At 34.7% G+C, this 21,536-nt stretch overlaps 1 protein-coding gene across 10 annotated transcripts in view; it reads right to left on the bottom strand.

The window, feature by feature from the left end:
* Mbl (muscleblind) overlaps window positions 1-21,536 on the bottom strand; it is a 245,168-nt gene that overhangs the window by 33,316 nt on the left and 190,316 nt on the right. For all 10 annotated transcript variants that reach the window (XR_010309970.1, XR_010309969.1, XR_010309968.1 and 7 more), the window contains one exon: window positions 17,593-18,282. Coding sequence is in view for 7 of the 10 variants with exons in the window: in XM_064220653.1 (XP_064076723.1) it covers window positions 17,593-17,781 (189 nt within the window). In the remaining 3 variants the exon portion in view is untranslated. The remainder of the gene's footprint in view (window positions 1-17,592; window positions 18,283-21,536) is intronic.

A 21,536-nucleotide genomic window follows, 5' to 3' on the forward strand; every position in this document is an offset into this window, starting at 1 on the left:
TATGTAGCTTCTAATTTTATTATTATTCATCAATACCTATGTAATAGCAATAAATGAATGAGATTACAGAACATTTAATACACAAAGATAATAATTTAAAAAACTACGAGTTTGGATTATATCAGAATACAAATTGTTCTCAGTATACTAACAAACAATGTCTTTACTGCTACTTGTTTTAAAGTTCAACTAAGTGTACAATTTCAAGCTTATCTAGGCGGTTCATGAGGTATGTTGTTATGATATGAGCAAGTTAGTGAAAACTTTAGACGTTGTATATTCTAATATCAAGCTTGTAAAGCAGTGGACCCAAAAGTTTTCCGAACGTGATGCTTCAACGTCTCTAACTACTGAAAAACAACGATACATCAAAAGTGAGTTACAAGTTAACTGACGGTGTCCGCGACGGCAACGGTAAAATTTCGATTTGCGCTGACACGGGTATTACCCGAAGGAATTCGTTTGTTGACTTCTTCATTTTCTTACTCGCGATCTGCATACAGATTTAAAAACTTTACGTATAATCACACGATTCTCTAAGTAGATCGTACAAGTTGCACGAATGGTCAAATGTACGGCCTTTGTGTGGGCATTAGTGACATACAAAGATGAACAGCGAATCGTAAAACGTATAATTCAAACAAAACTATACATCCTATTCAACTGTATGGCAGAGTAAAAAGCAAAGGGAGGAGCGTTGAGAGGACCGTTGAAGGGCGGAGCTACAAAGAAAAACCAGTAGTTATATCTTCACATATAAAATGTTGTTAACGGTCACGAGGCGATGTTAGTTGCTAAGAGATATTTTAGTTTGATAAAAGTTTGCTATTTTTTTCAACGATATTTTACGGATTTGCAATACGTATTATTCACGGCGAATAAGAAGTATAAAAAACTTAACGTAGAAAGACATTTCCCGTGAAGACAATAAAGAACCTAAAGCGTACAGTTTTAAACTTTTCACGAGACGAAACACGGTGAAGCGACGCGGACGCCTAGAAAGTTGGAAGGCGAAGACGACGGCGCGGTGCGGGCTGCCGCGATCTTACTGTCAAAGTAAGAAATATTGCTTACATTCGCAATATCGGAAGTAACATACACAGTTTCTATAGATTACTATACGATGGAAACAAATCTCAAGTCTGAGCTATCTGAAATTGGACAGTTTTTGGTAATATTCAATATTACTGTACCTTATATTTTTTACTGGTTAATATAAAGTTTAAATTGTGTATTTCATATTCATTGTTATTTATGTAGGTAAGTGTATATTTATGTTTTTATGCTTACATATAAATATGGTTGCATAAACATTTACATGTATTTAAGTATATTTTTTATTTACCTTGCATTGTGTCAGATATGTTTTACTGCGTAACTATAAACGTCTTGTACTTAAGGTTGTCTGGTAGGTAATTTTATATCAACCTTCTGTGATTATGTTTGATGTGAACCTATTTCTATTTTAGACCAGTATTAAATAATAATGCACCTTTATGATAAATAGAGGTATCTCAAAATAACAAGCGTATATATATTGCCAAAGCAACTTAAACTTTTTTTTTATTTGCACACATTACAGTAAGAGTTTTAAGATCCTAAAATAATAGGTTATCTGAACTATACTAGTATAATATTAATGGTATCCTAACTAATACAAAGAAAATACTGTAAGTCAATATAAGTTTCACTTTTCATTCCGCACGACCAGTTTGTTGATTGTGATTTAATTATTTTTATTACAATCATAGATTATTCAAATGAATTATTTAAAAAAAAATTGTATACAATTTAGCAGTATTCAATAAGCACTTAGAACGTAAATTCCGTTCGCTGTTGTTTTAATCCTATTCCCGCGACAAATTAATATGCTCATCGTCAGTCGCATCACTAGATTACGACGCATTCGCAGTGCGATTGTATTTTAAGTGTATTATCCAATTTGTTGGATATTGTGCGTGTGATAATCAGCAGTTGTGGAATATAACCGAATGGGTAGCCGTAAGCTGTGGCGGTTCTGCACAATGCCTGCATTATCGTACGCAGCTATGGAGAGAGCTAGCGCACTTAATAGATTTTGTTGGCGTGGTATCCGAAGCGGTCAGCCTATTGCAAACTAACGGGATTACTGTCCGAATTTGCGTTTCGTATACGATACCGGTACGTTGTTTTGAGCGAGTAGCCTATCATGTAACATGATACGTAGCAGTTCATCCTTGAAATTTAATGTCGATAGCTTAGCGGCGTGCTAAACAAAAAACTCTGAATGTCTTCGTTAGAGAAAGGAACTCCGGAGCACTTCCACTCAGCGATGGACGAGTACGCGTCAAGAGGTTCGGAGCGCCTCGTTTCCTTGAAGCGAAAATAGAGCGGAAGATTTTAAGATTTAAAAGGTAATAACTAATAATGAGTCAATAAGCGACGTTAGCATAGTGTTCGTAACAAAATAAAATTAAAATTAAATGTTCATTCGCAACAGCGTCGGAAGTGGAGTGTGTACCTTGATGTTAAAACAAACTTGAAATAAAATCGGGAAAATAATTAAAATCGGCGCAAACCATTAAAAGAGCAGTTTATAATAGGAGAGTGCACCGTCGAGTGTCCTTCATGTAGGCAGTTAAAGAGTTGGAGGAGCGCACTCGAGCACGAGTACTGTAGCGGCGCCACCTCGTGCCGACTAACGAACCCGCCGACAAAAACTCGCGCTCGGCACCACGCGCCTCAGCGATAATAATCGCACCACCTTCGCTTTGTACTCATGAATAGAACCTCATTGACTTAATAAACTGTTCATACTAACTGAGCTAAATAATTAACTTCCACCGACTCATTCCATTTCTCTACTCCTAGTCTCTAAGCCCAACCGTCATATAAAAACAAATCCACTTTTAGAAGAGTACTTGATCACGGAGTAGAAAAATGTTTTAGTGTTCTTATAATAACATCCGACAAAACTGCTAAAGGGAAACGAATAAGAACAGTGATTCATTTTATGTTCGTTCCGAGAGAACCAATAAAGACAAATGATCGATATTAGGTCAGCGTCCCCTAAAGTTGCTAGTTTAATCTTGTGATGCAGCCTCCTCGTAATCTGCTTAATAAAGTTCTCATGACCAATCTGGCAAGTTTTAGCTTATCATAATATTTACTATAGTATATAATTTTTCGAATGTTTATTATATTAATATGTATTTAGTGAATATTTGATGCCAACTGGCAGTATGTGAAGCTGTTATATGAAAGACGCCAGGCTACTTTTAGCGTGGAGTCGTGAATTGCTTCCACATGATCACACCTTATACGTCGTCAGAGAATTGCATAGCTAACGAGCAAACGACGAGTTAATGAGTTGCACTTTTTTGCATACATAATACTATGCTAATGCTAATGTCTTAAATAGTGTCATTTTGTTTCAAAGTTATTATTACATACTCTTGATTTTTATGCATTACATTTCCATAATCAGTTCTTATATAATAAAAATACATATTATTCAAATAAACTTAATTTCATTACTCAAGTTTAGAAATGAAAACTATGGTATGTATTATTTTATCACTCAAGAATTAAGTTTTGTTGAATTTTATAAAAAAAGATGCGTCATGCAATGTAAAAATTAAGCCACATACAAAATCTTATTTAGTTCGTTATTATATTCTTCGTTGTACATAAAAAATAGCACAGAATGTCTGTTAATTAGGTAATCTATGGTACGCGAACACGAAATAAAATTATTTTGTATGTTTTGTAAGTTGAAATGGCTCGTTGAATAGAACATATGGATTCTAACTTTATGTTTTGTAAGCATCTCTGTGATTTTAGCGTAAAACAAAACAACGCAAATTGTAATGTAGTTTTCCTGCATGTATTTGGCGTTTTGGAGAAATTCCTGAATATCTATTAATTCGAACGGCGAAGTTTCAGTCTGTCTTGATATTCAAAAGGTTTTGTATTTTATTGACCTGTTTTGTATTTGCCAGGTCTTGACATGTTGTAATATATTTTTAAAGATGTTTTTAATATTCACTATTAAACTATTTCCTATGGAGAGGCTGCAGGTACTTTTCAGTGATGTCAATCAGTTATTAAAACTTTCTAGGTAACGCAAGCAAAACTTTATAGTTTGTAAATTTTACAAAGCATTTATGTACAAATATTTCATATCTCAAACCGATTCTGCCACATATTTTATTATCGTTAATAATCGGCTATAACGACATAGAAAGCTTGTAGCGGGGTTTGATCGGCGGCAATAGATCACGTGGCCGTCACAAGATATATGGGCGTAGCTGACTATCGCTCGTTGCAACGTAACATTGTCCGCATCCAAACCGCAACCTTTTTGCAAACCTAAAATATTATCAGTAAAGTTACAAAATATGCGAAATAGTTTAAGATTAAATGGTTTATACTGTAATATTTCTCTTACATAAATAAGCTTTTAATAGACTATCGTTATGTTTCAATATTGTTGCGATATTATAATCTGATATCGCAAGTACCGACAGCAGGCGAATATTAAATCGATAACTTCGAATAAGATACGATGTGTGTCGTATGACAAGGCTGGCGTTCTTGTGGTTTTCTTGCAAGGATGACGGGATTGTGATATGCTAATGCGGTAAGAGCCAGCGCTGCAAGTGCGAGAGGGACGGCCTTAGGCTATGTCTGCTTTCGAGTGGACAAAGCGCATGATGCGCAAGCAAACCGGTTATACTTGTTTATTTTGCACGCATTCCTGTTGAGCAGTCGGGAATGAGCGAGCCATTCCCGGACGGATCAGGAACTCGCTTTCTACACTGTACGAATGGCCTTGAATTCTAAGCAATTTGTGGGGCCGAGTTGAATTTTGAATCATCTTTGTACGGTAACATCGTCTTCAAATATTTCAGTTCGATGTAATTTATTCCTTTATAAGACATTACATAAATTCGTATTAATGTTCATTCTTTTGTTTTTATACAAAAATAAATTTTGTAATTGGAAATTTAAAATAATTGCAATGTCATTTATCACCTGTATTTATGGAGCTTCGTGATACAAATATTTGCTTAATTATGATGAGATTACGGGTCTAACAATTACACGAAATAACGGCACACATTCGCTAGTGTTGTTATATGTTTATTTGCATACATAAAAGGACTTTCCAGGGTGAAAATCTCTTAGCTGCGAAATTATACTGGTTTCGTGTCACGTCCACGATGAGAATTTACTTTAATTGGCAAATAATACGTAGGGCAATTAAGGATGCCAAGTCGGGTAGAGGCGCGCGTGACGCGACTAGTGAATGTAGATATTCAATTATGCAAACACAGTCGCGAAAGAACACCCGAAGCTCCCCAACTAACTCGCTTTGAAAAATGTATTTGTTGACCCTTTAGAATGCGCAAATTAAATTTTCGTTTATAATGAAATTACTTTTTAAAATTTAATCTGATGTTCATGTAGCATATCTCCTTATGTACACTTCACCTTTCACTAGAATATATATAACTATAATTTTGTAGTATTCATATATCACTATAAACTTTCACCTTACATAGTAACAGTCTGTAACTACACAACATTTGCGAACACCGTTTCTGTTATAATATTCTAAAGAGAAATTGAGATTTATTTTCGATATATTGCAGGAAGGTAACATTATGAGCTGTTTTAATAATTTACTGTGACTAAAACATACAACAATATTTAATATCATTGTTTCATAAAAATATTAAGGATATAAATGTAGTGATGATGTAATGGTAGGTATACATGGCATGTCATGAGTATATTCCATTAAAAGTACTTTAAGTGCATAACTACGTAAAGTAGTGACGTGTCGAGATAGCTCTGCGAAAGCTCTTGAGTTACGCGATACTCGCCTGGGGGACACAGGAATTGTCATGTAAAACGTCCTACGAGTGCGCCATGAAGCGGGATTTACCCTGAGGCTGGAAATGCACTTTCGCGAAACGATTGCTGTTATTTAGAAACTTAGGCCAGCAACCTTAAGATGCAATGTTAATATAAAGCACGACAGTCGGTATGTTGTTAATTAACAAAATAAATAGTGTTCCAATATTCAAAAGGTCACGGTGAACACAGCAGTTTAGACAGGGCCGGATCTACCATATGGCTTTTTGGGCTTCAGCCTAGGGCCCCGTGGATTCAAGGGGGGGCCCAACTAAGTCAAGTCAAAATCAAAAATAGACGATGACGATGCGAAATAATCAGGTTGTATGGTTTCAAGTCTACGTTAAATATGTCTTAGGTGGGCCCCTATGTAGTGTTATCCCAGGGCCCTCTAAACTTACGGTCCGGCCCTGAGTTTAGATATCATGTGCAGGTTCAAATCCTTATTAAAGTTCAATAGTTTTGAAGTGGTAAATTTGTGTTTAATCTTGTGATTTGTTGTTGTTGTGTTGAAGGAAAAGATCGCGAGAACAAGTACCGGTGACATTATCCTTAAGCAGTACCTACTACTATTAGGGGATGAAGTACCTACTACGTCGGGGAAAACGTCATGTGTATAACAGTTTGCTTTTGCGTGTTTTTTTTTTTATTTTCGGATGAGAACTCAAGCACGTCAAACGCCACAAACACGTCCGGGTATGAGTCTGTTTGCACAGAGAAAAAAAAAGCATGCTTGTTTTGTGCTTGTTACTTAGTTCGCGATGACGATGGATATTCAAATACAGTTTATAATTAATATACTCGGTACTACAATGGTATCTTTTATAAAGGACAAAAAGTTTGCCATTTTTTTTTATATAAAAATAGAGAGAGTAGGAGCATATGTTAAAATGTAACACAATCCGTATCGAGCCAAGCGACTAAAATGGTTCCACTAATATGTGCTTATTTTACAAAACACGACTTGAAAATTGTCGTGAATGCGTTATTTAGTATGCATTGTAATATATCTCAAACTATCTATCTGGTCTGAATCGCAAGTGTATAATATAGATTTTTTATTGAAAAAAACATTCGTAATGAATATCATATTTGTTGAACAAACGCTGCCATTTATTTTTATGTTCTATTCTCAGATATATTTTGTTACTGTAAGTAACAGTAACAGTTTTTATTAAACATATGTTGTCGCGGTCTTTTCTTTATAAATCGGAGCTCTAAAAATGTTTACTACAAACTTCATGTTTTTTTGTTGTAGTTTTCGCAGCATTAAAGGAAAGTTCCCAAACTTTTATAATTTCACATTGTCATTAAAGGATATCACAAAGACGATACAACTGATAAACATATGGCATACATCCGTTCTGATAATGACATCTAGTGAAACTAATATTATTACAAACCGAAAGGGAAGTCCTCGATAATTTTAACACCTGTTTTCTTGTGCTGTGGCATATATTTCAACCTAATCGCATATGCAATCAAAACATCGAAAGAGACAGCTATACAAAAATTCCCTCCCAATTATTGACAAACATTCATAGACAAAAACGGCTCCGTTACGAATACATAGATAATAATAGAAGATAAGATAATGTATGTTATTATTTTTTTGTGTCTGTGCTGTTAAAGATCTCCCACGCACGGTGGGAGATATTTAAGAGGAGGTTGGTTGGTGTGAACGAACCTTAAATCGGCATAAGAAATAAATTGATACTCTCGAATGACCTGCGGATGACATTGCTCAATTACTAAGAGACGAGGTCTTAAAATGAAGTTTTAATTTAAAATATAAAACAGAAATATTACAATTAATCATAGTAATCCCCTGGCGACCGATTCCGAACTCTTCGCCTGCAGCTATATGCAGACAGCTATCACCGCGTCGGCTCATACATCGTACTATTGTTCTTATCTTTTATTATCTATGAAACAACAAGATAAGGCTTAACACAGTTCTGCAAATGAATCGAGCTTCTGAGTTGCTAGCGGATTATCTTACCGTTAGCATAATTTCCTTTTTTTCTAATATAAAAATAATGATTAATATTGATGTGATCAAGACATTTCAGTATTCAGCTAAAGCATCTACATTCTACATACATACAATTAAGGTAAATATTATTTCATATTTAATTGTATTTTACCAAATAATTTTCTTTATATAATATGCTTTATGTCATTGAATTACAAAATATAAACATGTATAATCTATTTCCTTCCTGAAATTATAAGTTAAGCGTTAGAGAAAGCTTGATCTATCGATGTGTTCTGTATAATTCAGACAATCAAACCATTTAATGAGCGACGTAGATACATGTACGTACCACATTTTGGATTTTTTGTATTATTTCCATTGTACTTTGCAATAATTGTATTCATTCTATTGTCTTGTATATTTAAGTTAAAAAAATTATATATATTTATGTAAAAAGTGTATATTTAGCAATTTATAATTGTCAAGTTATAAATGATGTAAACGAAAAACCTTTTTTTTTCTAAATAAATTCAGTTGTTCTTAAAGTGTCGGCTTGGTCTGTTTTTAAGATATATATCGTGTTTAATATTATTGTAGATATTATGATCAGATTTGTCGGTAATTTAAATTAAAAAAATATACCGAATTTTCTATAAATATAATTCAGCGATCCCAAAGTTCCCAACACACCTATGATTTTGAAAATTTGTTCAATACAAAAATGTGCTCCTCAAAGGGTTAATCGTTTAAAATTTATACTATGTAGTCAATGAAACATTATATAAAACAAAAAAATCTTTTGCAACACCTATTTTGACACAACTATTACAAAATAAAACTACTATTGCAACTTTATTAATATTTTAGCATAATTTTCGGTCTTAATAAAAAAAAATTCTTTAAGTAAACAACCAGGGTCAAATGGACTATTCATCAAAACAACATCTTATTAATATTATTTAAACATATGCTTATTCATCTAATTATTTGCAAAATCAAATAACATTTTCTTAATTTATTCGGCGAGCAAGTCTGTCATCATATTTATAATTATAACGCTTATTCTATTTTAACGATTCATGTAGGTACCAAATATGCGAACACAACACAAATTTCGCGATTCATGCAGTTTGCACAACTGGCAAGTAATATTCGTATTGAACAAAAATAACATGTTTTTTGTATTTCATATAGGTTATATGAATTATTCCAAAAATAGTACAAAAGTATTATACAATTTCATTCGTTTGAATCTGAAGAGCGCGCTTACTAACGTATGTCCCGTATCAGACGAGACTAAGATGCGGGAACAAACTCCGAATTTCCAACTTTAGATAAAGTACTGTCATTTATGATTCGATAATTACATCTATATTAAGACGTACATCCGTTCATAATGCAATCGAAACATATGTTCTAGCGACCACACTTTAACAAGGTTATAAAAAGCAATGATTTATTTTTGTCCGATATCGTCCATTTTCATTTATGCATATCTGCATGGCGACAGGTTCAATTGACATTTCAAACACATTTAATATTTTAATTTATTTGCCTTATCTCATTCTGGTATATAAAATTATATGTATTAAAATGATTGTGAAGGTAAAAAATACAACAATAAGGTTATTTTTAATTATGATTACTATGTAATAACATGTAAGTCAAGTTTTATAATTAGACCTGTAAAACTTGCGCAAGACGTTGAACAATTTTTCAAACATATCGACGGAAGAACGTGGTGACGTAAAACTCGCGGTCGGCGTCGAATTCTGTGCGTGTAGCATGATGCAAGGTGCCAAGGTCGAGGCTGATACACTTTGCATGCAAATGGCCACAGATAAAGTCGCGCTCATTACGCCCGACACCCACCGACGAGGCCTACTGCGATTATGGACCCTGTTCGAGACGCTTTTATTTTATTACGGATGTGCTGAGAAAGGAGGTTAATGCTGTTAAATTACACGCATTGTTTTACCTTGTCGTCGCTATGGTAACAGCACTGCAGACATATATCTTCCTTAAATTAATGGAACGCGTTTCGATCTTATAAATCAGTCCATACATTTTATTCGATAAGAAGATTGTAGAGAACTTAGTATATTTTGGCACTTCGGATGTAGTGTCAGTGGACTGAATAAGCGTGCGTTAACTTTGTGAGCTATTTATGTGATTTTCCACGTTGCTAGAGACGTGTCTCTCGAGCCTCACCGTTTAATTAAAGGGCGAGGGGGATGGTTGAGCGGGGCCCGAGGAGCAGGGTATAATGGCGGCGCAATATCGGATGGAAATGCGCGGCATGTAGGAATGCGCCGCACGCCGCCCCTCCCTATCGCGAACGATTCGTGGTATTTTTTATTGACGACTCTGGAAATGCTAGTGAGAATAGTCGATGTGGTTTCCATTAAACGAGGAAGCATAATACGAGTTCATTATGAAAAAATAAAACTTATATTCTCATATAACAAAGCCGTAACGTAAGATTGTCCTGTTCTTGCATGCAAGATGTCGAAATATCGAGTGAACGTAAATATAATTTTGTGAATCCGAGCGTTATCCAAAAATAGTCTTTGCCTAATGGACACGGCACGACGGTATATTTCATCCACGATCAGCTCTGTGGAAAGATTAAATTTAGAGACCAACGTTTTTAGAAAGCGAGAATACAGCTCGCGCGTCACTTCTCTCGACGAAAACATTTTATAGTGTTCAAAGGAATTTATGTACGTATATATTGTACGTCAATATTCATACAAGACATTTGCAAGATAGTTATCAGTATACGGTACTAGAAGTCTATAAGTATATTGAAACAAAAAAATATTAAAAAGATAAAATAATTCGATATAACTATGAAGAGCAAGAGATTTTTTTCCAAGTTTTAATAGCAAATTATCGGCTAGTACAAGGAGCGTACGATTCCAATCGGAGGGCAATTTCAACGGATAGTGGGGAAACGAGCGAGCGAACGAAACGTGACACCCTACTTATCACGACATGTGAAAGTAAGAACTAGTATTAACTTCAATATTTACTTCTATTTATTGTTTGAAAAAATAATGAAATTATATCAAACAAAAAATAATATCGCTGGACAGATCGTTTCATTTGATAGACTCAGCAAATATACCCGTGCGCATTACAGTTAGTATCCGAATATTCAAGCGAAACCAAACGCTAGCACAATTAGAATTGAACGTCAATTTATACAGCAATTATTTAAAGCAGGTTGGCGTTCAATCCAGGTCAGATTGAGTGATTTTAAAATCTAATACAAGCGACAGCATGCTACCTGAATGTTCAGAGTCGTGCAATGTTAATGAATGCTTGCCGGCAAAACAGTGGGTTTTGATCAGTCGTGTTAATTATGCTAATTGGTTTTAGGATAAAATGATCAAATACAGACAGGGCCTACATTAACTGGGTTACACCAAAGGCGAACTATAGTTTAGTAAAGTGGATAATTTTAACGAATAGCTCAAAAGTGTACCATGTTTCACAAGTTTTTTGGTTTATTATTATTATTCTATACAATTTGAATGGACGATAAAAACAATACGTATTCAATGTATTAAAAACTAACTAATGAGTTTCCTGTCTTTTATAGAATCGAATGGATTTAGTCTTATGGTATAGTTATTCAAAAATGCTTGTAAACAACCTATTTTAATAAAGTATATTTTGATTATCATTTTTATTTGGAATAATATATTAATATATTTTGTAAATTGATATCGTAATTAAGTTTTTTTGGTCCTTTATATATAAATAAGTAAATTATCAAAATACGAACGACAGTAATACTAGACATACAAACAGATTAAAAACGATCTAAGAAATGTATTAGATATATCTTTTAAGCTGCTCATAATAACGAACTGACAGAATATTACTAGGCTACAGATAATATCCATAAATCATTTTTCTCTTTCGTTGTTCTAATTTTAAATTATCCTACTAATATTAAAAAAAAATGTTATATGTAATTGTAGACTGCTAATTATATTACAAACACAATTATAATTATTATTGTTTTCATACAGAACTTATCTCAAATCTACAAACTGATATTCAAAGATATTCCTTTTCAAATATATTGTTTTAATCTGTCGGTTCGTTACTATTGTCACACTTTACGAAACATTATCTGTCTATGTTATTTCGATCTTAAATTCATAATTCTGGGTAAACGTCAGGACAAATGAACCACATGATGGAGAAATATATAAAAAAAAAAGACAATTACAAATAATAAAATACACACGAATGTCTCGATGTAATTTATTTAAGCATAATTGTTTCGTTGCTACTCAATTTTAATTTAAACCGGGTTTGAGAACTGTGACCTTGATATACGCAAATATTTAACAATCGTGCTTCGTTATAAGATCTTTTAAATACATAATAAGATTATTTTGGCATCTGTTTTTCAAACGAGAAAAAATACACATCAAATAAATTACATTACAAATCTATCAATACATCTAAAATATCCATCAATACGTATCTAACAGGTAATTCAGTTCAATTGTCTTATTACGATTATTGTGGAAATATAAGATTGTCTTTGAATGGGTTGTTCGAAATGTATTGTATAAAGTCGGTTTGTTTGGCCACGTGACTCTGAACACGGCAGCAATGAATAGGCGGGTAGAGAGAGCCATCAATCGGCGCGGGAGGGCAGGCACGCGGTCGGCCGCAAAGTTCGCAACCTGTGAAACAACTCTGGCATACCGGACAAAGCGCAAGTCGAGATTACTGGCAGCTTTTAAACGCTCCAAATGTTCTATAACGGAACATTTGGCGAGCAGGCTCTGAAAATAGTAAAAAGGACTATATAAAGGCCGGCCTATCGATTCGCAAAGCGCACTCTGTTCCGTTTTCCTCTTTTGATAACAATGGCAGTGATCCATTTTAATGGTTCGGTAATCGACAGGTGTCTCTTTGATGTTCGCTTTTAAAATAATACAACAGATCGTGTTCGTAGAGTATCTTTTTTTTAATCATATGATAAACGTAAAGAACAATTCAAAGTCATTGTTAAACAAAATATATGTTCATTAATTTTATATGAAACCTATTGTTACTAGAGCGATTTTTTATGAATCAAATATAGTTTTTGTTTCGAATTATATTCTCCGCATTTATAATAAATATTAAAAAATATAGAATGATTATAATTAAAATTACCAATAGTCTTAAAAACATATAGAGATGTCATAAGTTAAAATATATAATACCCGTTTCTTGCGGTATAACTATTAAAATTTTATAAAAAAAAATGTGCAAATATAAATTATATCAACGCATCGTCCTTTTGTTTGTATTTTTAAAGAGTCATCGATTTTATTAGACGAGTACTATTTTAAAGCGTATGTCGGCGTGATGAAAGTGGATGCGTGGGTGGACCTGTACACAATAATATATTTTTGACTCGTCGTCATGTCGAAAAGCATAGGTTATCGCTGCAACTGTCACAAGTCGCCCCAACCCACGTACAGGTATTTGTCGTTTTCAAATAAAACCAATTAAACACGAAACACTTTAGAAGTATATTTTAAGTACAAGATTTTATTTTGCATTATTTGAAAATATCATGAGTCATTACATTTAGTACATTTTAACGAAACAGTGATTTCTGTAGACATTAGACAAACACGAAAGAGAAAACTTTTTATATATCACTTATAATAAATGATAAAATATTCGTTTACAATAACATAATTCTTGCACCTGTAATTATGTTTAAATGTTTGTTGTGTACTGTACTTCATTAGGTATATGTAAGTATTGTTAAGATTTAAGGGAAAGTGTTCGTAATTAATTACCAAAGTTAAAAAAAAGCGAACGTAACAAAGAAAAATATCAATTTCAAAGTTTAGTATTTAAGGCTGTTTTGTTGCGAAAGTTTCTAGACACGATCGAGTCCATGAGGAAAGAGGTAAGCAAAATGAACAAGTGTTGAACCGCGATGATGTCAGTATCTAGTTGACTTAGCAAGTAGTCGACGCCGCATCCAATCGTGACACAATCGATTATAAACGTTCTTGTCAATTATGTAATTTAATTTAACTTTAGATTACGCGACTTTTTTATTTAATCGATGAAAAATAAAATTTGTATTGACGCAGTTTGTTGTAAAATAGCTACTGTATATAAATATTTAATTCAAAAAATAGTTCCTTAATGTTATTCAGTATGAAGTTGAACCGGAACAGCCACAACACGAGAGGGAAAAAGAAGTGTAATTATTCAAAATTTACGCTTATGTTATACGTGCAATGTGCCCATGGCATTGTCTGCGTACAGCGGTTTTTAATGTCCCTCGCGGGAACCCAAATATCTGGATGCTTTATTGTCGCTATCTGTTCTGTATGCACAAGAGCAGACACTACACACACACGTACTAAACAATATGATTACATGTCAATATATATGTTCATAGCGGTAATACTAACTAATGTTTAATTTATTAGTCACACGTTGTAGTCTGCGTAGATACAGGTAGGCGGTTAGACCATCCTCACGATCGCACTCGTTCTGCCCATAATCATCTCACACATGGTCAATGATTCATGGCCATTTTAATGTCAGATGACGACACGAGTCACGACGTTTTCAGATGCGAAGTGATATTCCGAAATCCGGTTTGATACGCTGACTTTGGCGCGAGTGGGTTAGATTAAGTGAATAAGTCAATAAGCTCGTTTTAATCAACACAACACGTAGCCTAATCAAATATGACCCCCTCGTCATATCGCGTAATTGAAGGCTTAATCACGGGAGACGTTTTCGCGGTGCGGTGGGATGCGGGCGAGGGCGGGCTTGTTTGATCAGCTCTCGATTGCGCTTGGAACATGTGACAATTTACACTAAGATGGCGGACTTAATCGCAAATGTATCGGGTTTATTTCCTAGAGTTCTGGGTCGATACACGAGCGTAGCATGAGTAATAATTAAATTATAGCCAAATATGGTTTCGTTAGCAGTAAATTTCATAAATCATATTATCTATTACAAAATGTGAATACTTATCGTTAACCAAATATGCTTGAGTAGTCACAAATGCTAAATTATACATTTTTATTTTGTTGATTGACGCAGCGGTACCTATCGTTACGAGTTCAATAATAGGTCAGGCCATATGGGACTATTAGTGAATCGGTAGTCATCTGAATTTTAAGCGTAATTTGATACGTTAACCAGCAAAATAAATTACATCTATAATTCATGTACATAATTATCCACGGGGATAATTCGAAAGTTCTAGTAACTTTCGGGTAAGGAAATGAGATTGCACCGAAATCGAAGATAAGCATTGGCTGCACTAGGAGTACGGGCGACGACGTCGGCATCCCTATTGTTGCACGCCGATACCACGATGCACAAAAGCCCGTACAATGCACGACGCTTGCCTATTGTTTAACGTCTCGGGATAAACATAACCGCTTTAAACGCATTAGCTTGCAATTTCTACGTACTTATATATCAATTCATTAAATATTTAAAGTTTTAGTAGTAACTCAATTATTTATTTTTTATATCTAATGCTAAAATCATTACAATGTGACTGATCTGTTGTTATATAAATAAATTCATGATAAATCTTGAGTGAAAGGCGAAATGAAATGCGACGAAAGTTATTTAGCATTTAGATTATAACCTTATGGCCTTTACCGCCCACGGAAAGTGCGGAGGAGATTGAGAATGGGGCTATGACAGCGACTTTAAAGGTTTACGCACCAAACGAGTTATTGAAATAAAGCGCGGACAATCGAGACAACCGTGGAAATCTTTGCCGAGTGAACGGACACGCTCCTCTACTGTAGATCCTCTTCTTTTGAACACATTACATACACCGCAAGACATCAAAGAAAAACACTAAATAAACCATATATATATATATATATATTATAATTATAACAAATGACGTTTGAAAACTATTCATATATTTAAGAATGATTAATTTGTATACATCGTTATAATTTAAGTACTATGATTATATAATGTTGCCAGGTACGGTGCAATTATATAAATAATAAATATCATTGATTTAATCGTTTAATACATTAGTTGGCTTATCTAATGTAATAAACCATACCGGAATATTTTTATCGCGACACATTCGCCAAAATACATACACATTATCACGTCATTCAACTGAACTGATAACACCGTATCACGTTATGCCCCTACAAACTGGACGATAAACTGTTATGTTGTGCGGTTTAAAATATTTTTAAAAATCCATAAAAAAACCTCATACACAACTCTGATAAATAAAAATAATAATAATAATAATGACAAACGTTGTTGCGGGTAACATTTAGCTTTGCGGATGTCGATGCAGACATTAAGGAGAATGATAACGTTATAAATAGCAAAATACTCCCGATACGGAATAATTACATAACTTCGGAACATATCGACTGGAATGACTACAATAAGCCAAGGCGCCGTCGAGTCATCGTTCTGTTCATTATGTTAGCACGATGCCAATTCCCATACAATGGTAGACGGCTTCGGTGGGGCGGGTGACGTCACTTCAGGCTAGCCTTGGTTTTGAGGTCGGTGCTCGAAATGGCGGCGGTGAAAATGTTGTCTCAAGCTTTGTCTAATTCAAGCAGAAAATCACTGTAACGTTTTAAGGACATTGGTTTCTAGAAATTATGTAGTTGTTTTTGTGCAAACTATTCAATTTGCCTTTGACCATTTAATACGGATATAGCATCACGCGCATACTTAATATTTAAATGCAAATTTTGCGATGATCATTATACTATTTTTTATAGGTAATCGGTATACTTTTATATAAATGTAACTGTTTACGGGTATCATCCTTTTAATTTTAGTTTCCAACATGTAATGATTGTTAGAAAATATATATAACACTAGCCGGTAGCACACGCTTCGCTGGACATTAATAAATAACTGAAAGGGGGGGGGGGGAAGATTAACGGGTTTCATAAATTTAATAGGCCACTACCATCGATAGACGATTCTTCGACGAAGACGACGACGACGTTCAGTAGTTTTAACAATGAAAAAATATTAATTTTATAGTATGTAAAAACAAACGCTTCGTATTCTTTTAATTAGGTAAAAACAAAAGGTATATTATATTTTAGAAACATAAAAAAAAGTAAATAGTAAGTTAGTTATAAATTTAAAGTTTATTTAAAATAATTCACTGCAATTTCATCTTGTAAGATATTCTACTTCAATACAAATTCATATACAAATTCGTTTAAAATGTTGTTTGAAAATATTAGACTATATTTTCATACTACGTTATTATGTTTTCTGGATTGTCTTCTTGGCTATATGTAGCTTTAGTGTGACCGTTTAATATAATTTGGATTTTCTTATTCCTTTGTGTTAATTTACATAAAAAAAAGTGTGTCATTATTCTTTTCTTTTTCAAAAAGGTTATTTTTGCAATCAAAGCTATGTTCCATTAAACTATCTTACTTATTATCTTATTATGAGAAAAGATCCGAGGAAAAATATATAGAAAATTATAAGAAAACACAATATTTAATATTGGTTAGATTACGAATCTTTTCTTTAAACATGCAAATGAGTATAATAGGGAAACAATTACGTCAATAAAATTGTATGAAAAATGGCATAGTTGCAAAGTTACAATGTGATATTAGTCTTCCGTATCTTTGTTTGCCGGACACATTAAATTCTGTAAAAAATAAACTTACCTTGATACTATCGTAGCAGGCGGTGACCCTTCCATTCTGTACTTCGACGGTTGCCGGAGGATGTGCGAACTTGCACTCGGTGTCGGGTCGCGAGCACTTATTACGTTGGAACTCGCGGCACACTTCGAGTTGCAGCCAACGAGAGTCTTTTCCATTCAGGAGGCTATTCATGTTCACCATGGTTGCCATCGTTGCCACTGTGTTGGGGGGAGTAGGAGTAGCGCGCACAATTACTTAGAGCGAGTGCGGCGCATATGCAGAGGGGAGCGAGCGCGCCCGCGCGCTCCGAGCATGCACTTCTCACTTTCGCTCGGCGAGTTGATTCTGTGTCACTTCGGCGCTGGCGCACCCTTCACTACAAACACTACTACACACGCGAAGGAACACGGAACACCACGACGATATTCCGAGGTTAAACGAATATTAATTACTAAATATTAATCTTAGAATTATGTTAGAATTAAAGACACCGACGTTGCAAGCTTATTTAGGCAAGTATTAAAATATTATTATCACACGCGTTCGTATCGATGTTGACGGTTGATTTTAGTAGAGGGCGAGCGGTGCTTGATTTGCGAGCATGACGGCGGCGGCCGGTGTGGGTCGGGGCTGGCGACGGTAGGGCGCGAAAAAAGCGAGATTAGCGGCTCGGCGGTCAGCGAACAAGCCGGTGCGGTGCGGGGCTCAACTCTGCGAACAACAAAACACAATGGTTATTCTCCGGGCGGTCAGCCCCGGAGCCAAGCACAAGCGGCTACCGGGTTAGAAAGCATGCGCGGCGGCCGTTCCCAGGCCTGCGCTATACATGTCAATATTCTTGCTCGTGTCATTGGTATTATTCGAGGCAATCATCACGACATCTAGCTCCGTCAGATCATGTTAGTTGGCAATGACATCATTTAAATAATAAAAAGAACTTACTCAATTTGGTTAATTGTTTTCTGTTATCAGATGTTGCCTATGAAGATAATACCTCGAATAACATAATTTAAAAAAGGGGAAATGATTGAAAATTTTGTTTAGTTAATTTCGAAAAACACTTAAAACATTTTTATTTATGAGAACGAAATAACCAAATAGTGACTTTTATTTTGATGCTTATTTTATTTTCTTAAACATAAATAGACAATATATCATATACAATTTTAATATATTGTTAGATTTATTAAGGTATAATCATTTTATCACCGAAGTGTTAATAATGTCTACAATCGCCAATTACCTATATATTAAGGAGCACTGATGATTACCTAGATGTGGTATAATAGAGATACTAACTTAGTTGAATATATTGTAATGTTTCCTTTGTGGCAATAGTTAATTATAGAAATATATGATGGTTATGAAAACACTGATTGTTTTATGTGATGGACAGTGGTGGATGATGTGTATTTACGGGAACACGATGTGCGCGACTTAAACAGGTGTCGTACCAATAATAACACCAGCCAGACGCGGACGTAAATACTGGCGGCATCATTACTTGCAGCCAAAAATTAATAGTCACATAAAATATCTTCTGGATACTAAAAATCGGGGCTGGGGCTATTGCGAGAAAAATTATGAAACGCACGAGACGAGCGAACAGACCAATGAGTGTTAGAGGTGGAAACATTCTCTGTGTGGGCGCCGTGAAGAGGAACGTAGCCGTCTGGGGCCGGTAACAGGGAAAAACTCGTGAAACCAAATCCTATCGTAATGCGCTATTTAAAGCATAACCCAGTTGAAAATAGCTCAGTGTGCGGCAACGCATCGTCGCGCTCTTCACCGTGCACAATCTTCAAATTTTATGTTGGATATAGGTAGTAGCATTATTATGACGGCGAGCACGCCTTCTTATTGAACAAGTCAATTAAAATGCTAGTCGTGTTTGTAGTACAGTGATGTCATACCAAATATATGTAAATTTAGATATTAATACGCGCACTTATGTCAAGTCTCAAAATGTCATATTGTTGCATATTTATAACAAAACATTATTTTCGAATTTTTAGTTTCATTTAATTTCTTAAGAATAATCTCCATAATATAAATTTAGTCAACAGCAATTATAATGTTTCAATGTAGACATCATTCCATAGAAAGTTAATCTCTCCAATAAGTTAGAACGTTATAACTAGTTAGTTAGTGAATCAGTAAAATTTAATTCCGATAAATAAATATACATTAAATTAAACGCGAGCGTCCCGTGTAGTATTAAGCTTTGTAAGTTGGCGTCTCTCATTCGGCATCTTGTATTATAAGCGCATTGCGCTGGCATTTGTGAAGAAAGAAACGAATCGGATCGGAAATGTATTCGTATCGAGCACACGTATAAGTAAAACTCAAAGCAAATGGACATCGTTTTATTTCGAACATTAAACAAGCAACTGGGAATGGTGGCGTCAAAGGATATCGTCTGATTCCTTTCACGGCTAAGGCGCCGCTGGCTGGGTTTCTTAGATGCTCGACACGCACGGGGAAGACATTCAATAACCCAGTGAAAAGATTACCAAGAGCAATCAGACGGAAGCGAATCTAAATAAGAATCTCGTGAAAGCGGTCGGGTGCGAGGGTGGTGCGAAGGGGGGAGAAAAACAGTTGGGCTGGGCCTTTGTGATCGTCGATTCGATCAAATTGCAATACAGAAAATTTTCACTATGATTTTAGGGTTGCGGATAATGCGGTTAAATGCAATAACATTAAATTGATTCGTCATGTCGCCGCTTCGCATCCTTGGTCTTGACCGGGAATCGAACCTGGGTCTCCCACCATATCAGTGGGCGCTCTCACCGCTGAGCTATCAAGACAATCGGAATACAAAGAGCGAGCATAGACTAATCAAGTTGTTTAGCAACACCAATATCTAAAAGTAATTGTTAGAATTTTTCTTAAGGCTATTACAAAACATATAACTATGCTGGTAAATGAATGCCTAGTATATTACCACATTCAACCGCACCTTTCCCTCGCTGCCGTTGCCCACACACGATTGAACTTTATAACGTGACATTTGTATCGACGTTGATTATGATTGTCCCACTTATTCAATTTATCTACTGACTAATATTACGTTTTTATGTTAGAAATTAATACATTTATACAAGTCTATATTCGAATTAAAAAGTAAGGTTTTCTTACTTTAGTGTTTGGTTAGAATACACTACATGTAATAAAATTGTCACATTTTCATTAAGTTTGTATTTTTTTTTCTAGTAAATTATTTTGTTAATCGGAATTTCCCATAGGATTAGCCGCTATATAATATTGTATTACCATTATTATTTTTTTAATCTAAATCTGTGTTTCCGTCACAGGATAATTTGAACTTTAGTTTCATCAATACGATTTGGTGATAAGTTTTTTAATTAGTCTTAAGTTGCCAGGAAAATGATGATTTTCAGAAGAATTTGAAATGTTCCAAATACAGATAAAGCCAACGATTTTAGTAGAACTCATTAAAATAATGAAAAATTGAGTAACAAATAATTTCTTAACAAATTTTAAATGTAGAATTAGTACTGAAATAAGTTATATTACATTTTGACGCCATAGCATTGCTTTTATTCCGGCATCTTTAATAATAAAAATACAATATATCATTGGGGCATGCAATTGTTTTTTTGTACAAAAGAGAATCACGTTTACATGACTTACTATAGCTACAAGGAAGTATTAAATTTAAAATCTCATTTACGTCGTAAACCGTAACACAATCGATTATAAAATAGTTTATTTTCTGTGCACAAAAACTAAATTGGTTAACGTTGGTCCTCTTTGTTGTGGCTGTTCAAGCTTGTACTTAGTATCGGCAGAGACCAGAAATTAAATGGGACAACAAATAGTCCAGGAGATAAAAAGTGTTTCGGTGACGAGGCCATCAAATAACAAAGCGGAAAACGAAGTAGGCAAGAGCGGGAGATGACCTTGGGCTGTGGTGTCGCGCTCCGCCGCGCCCGCGCCGG

The sequence above is a fragment of the Vanessa tameamea genome, chromosome 4 (assembly GCF_037043105.1).
Source record: "Vanessa tameamea isolate UH-Manoa-2023 chromosome 4, ilVanTame1 primary haplotype, whole genome shotgun sequence".
Classification (NCBI taxonomy): domain Eukaryota; kingdom Metazoa; phylum Arthropoda; class Insecta; order Lepidoptera; family Nymphalidae; genus Vanessa; species Vanessa tameamea.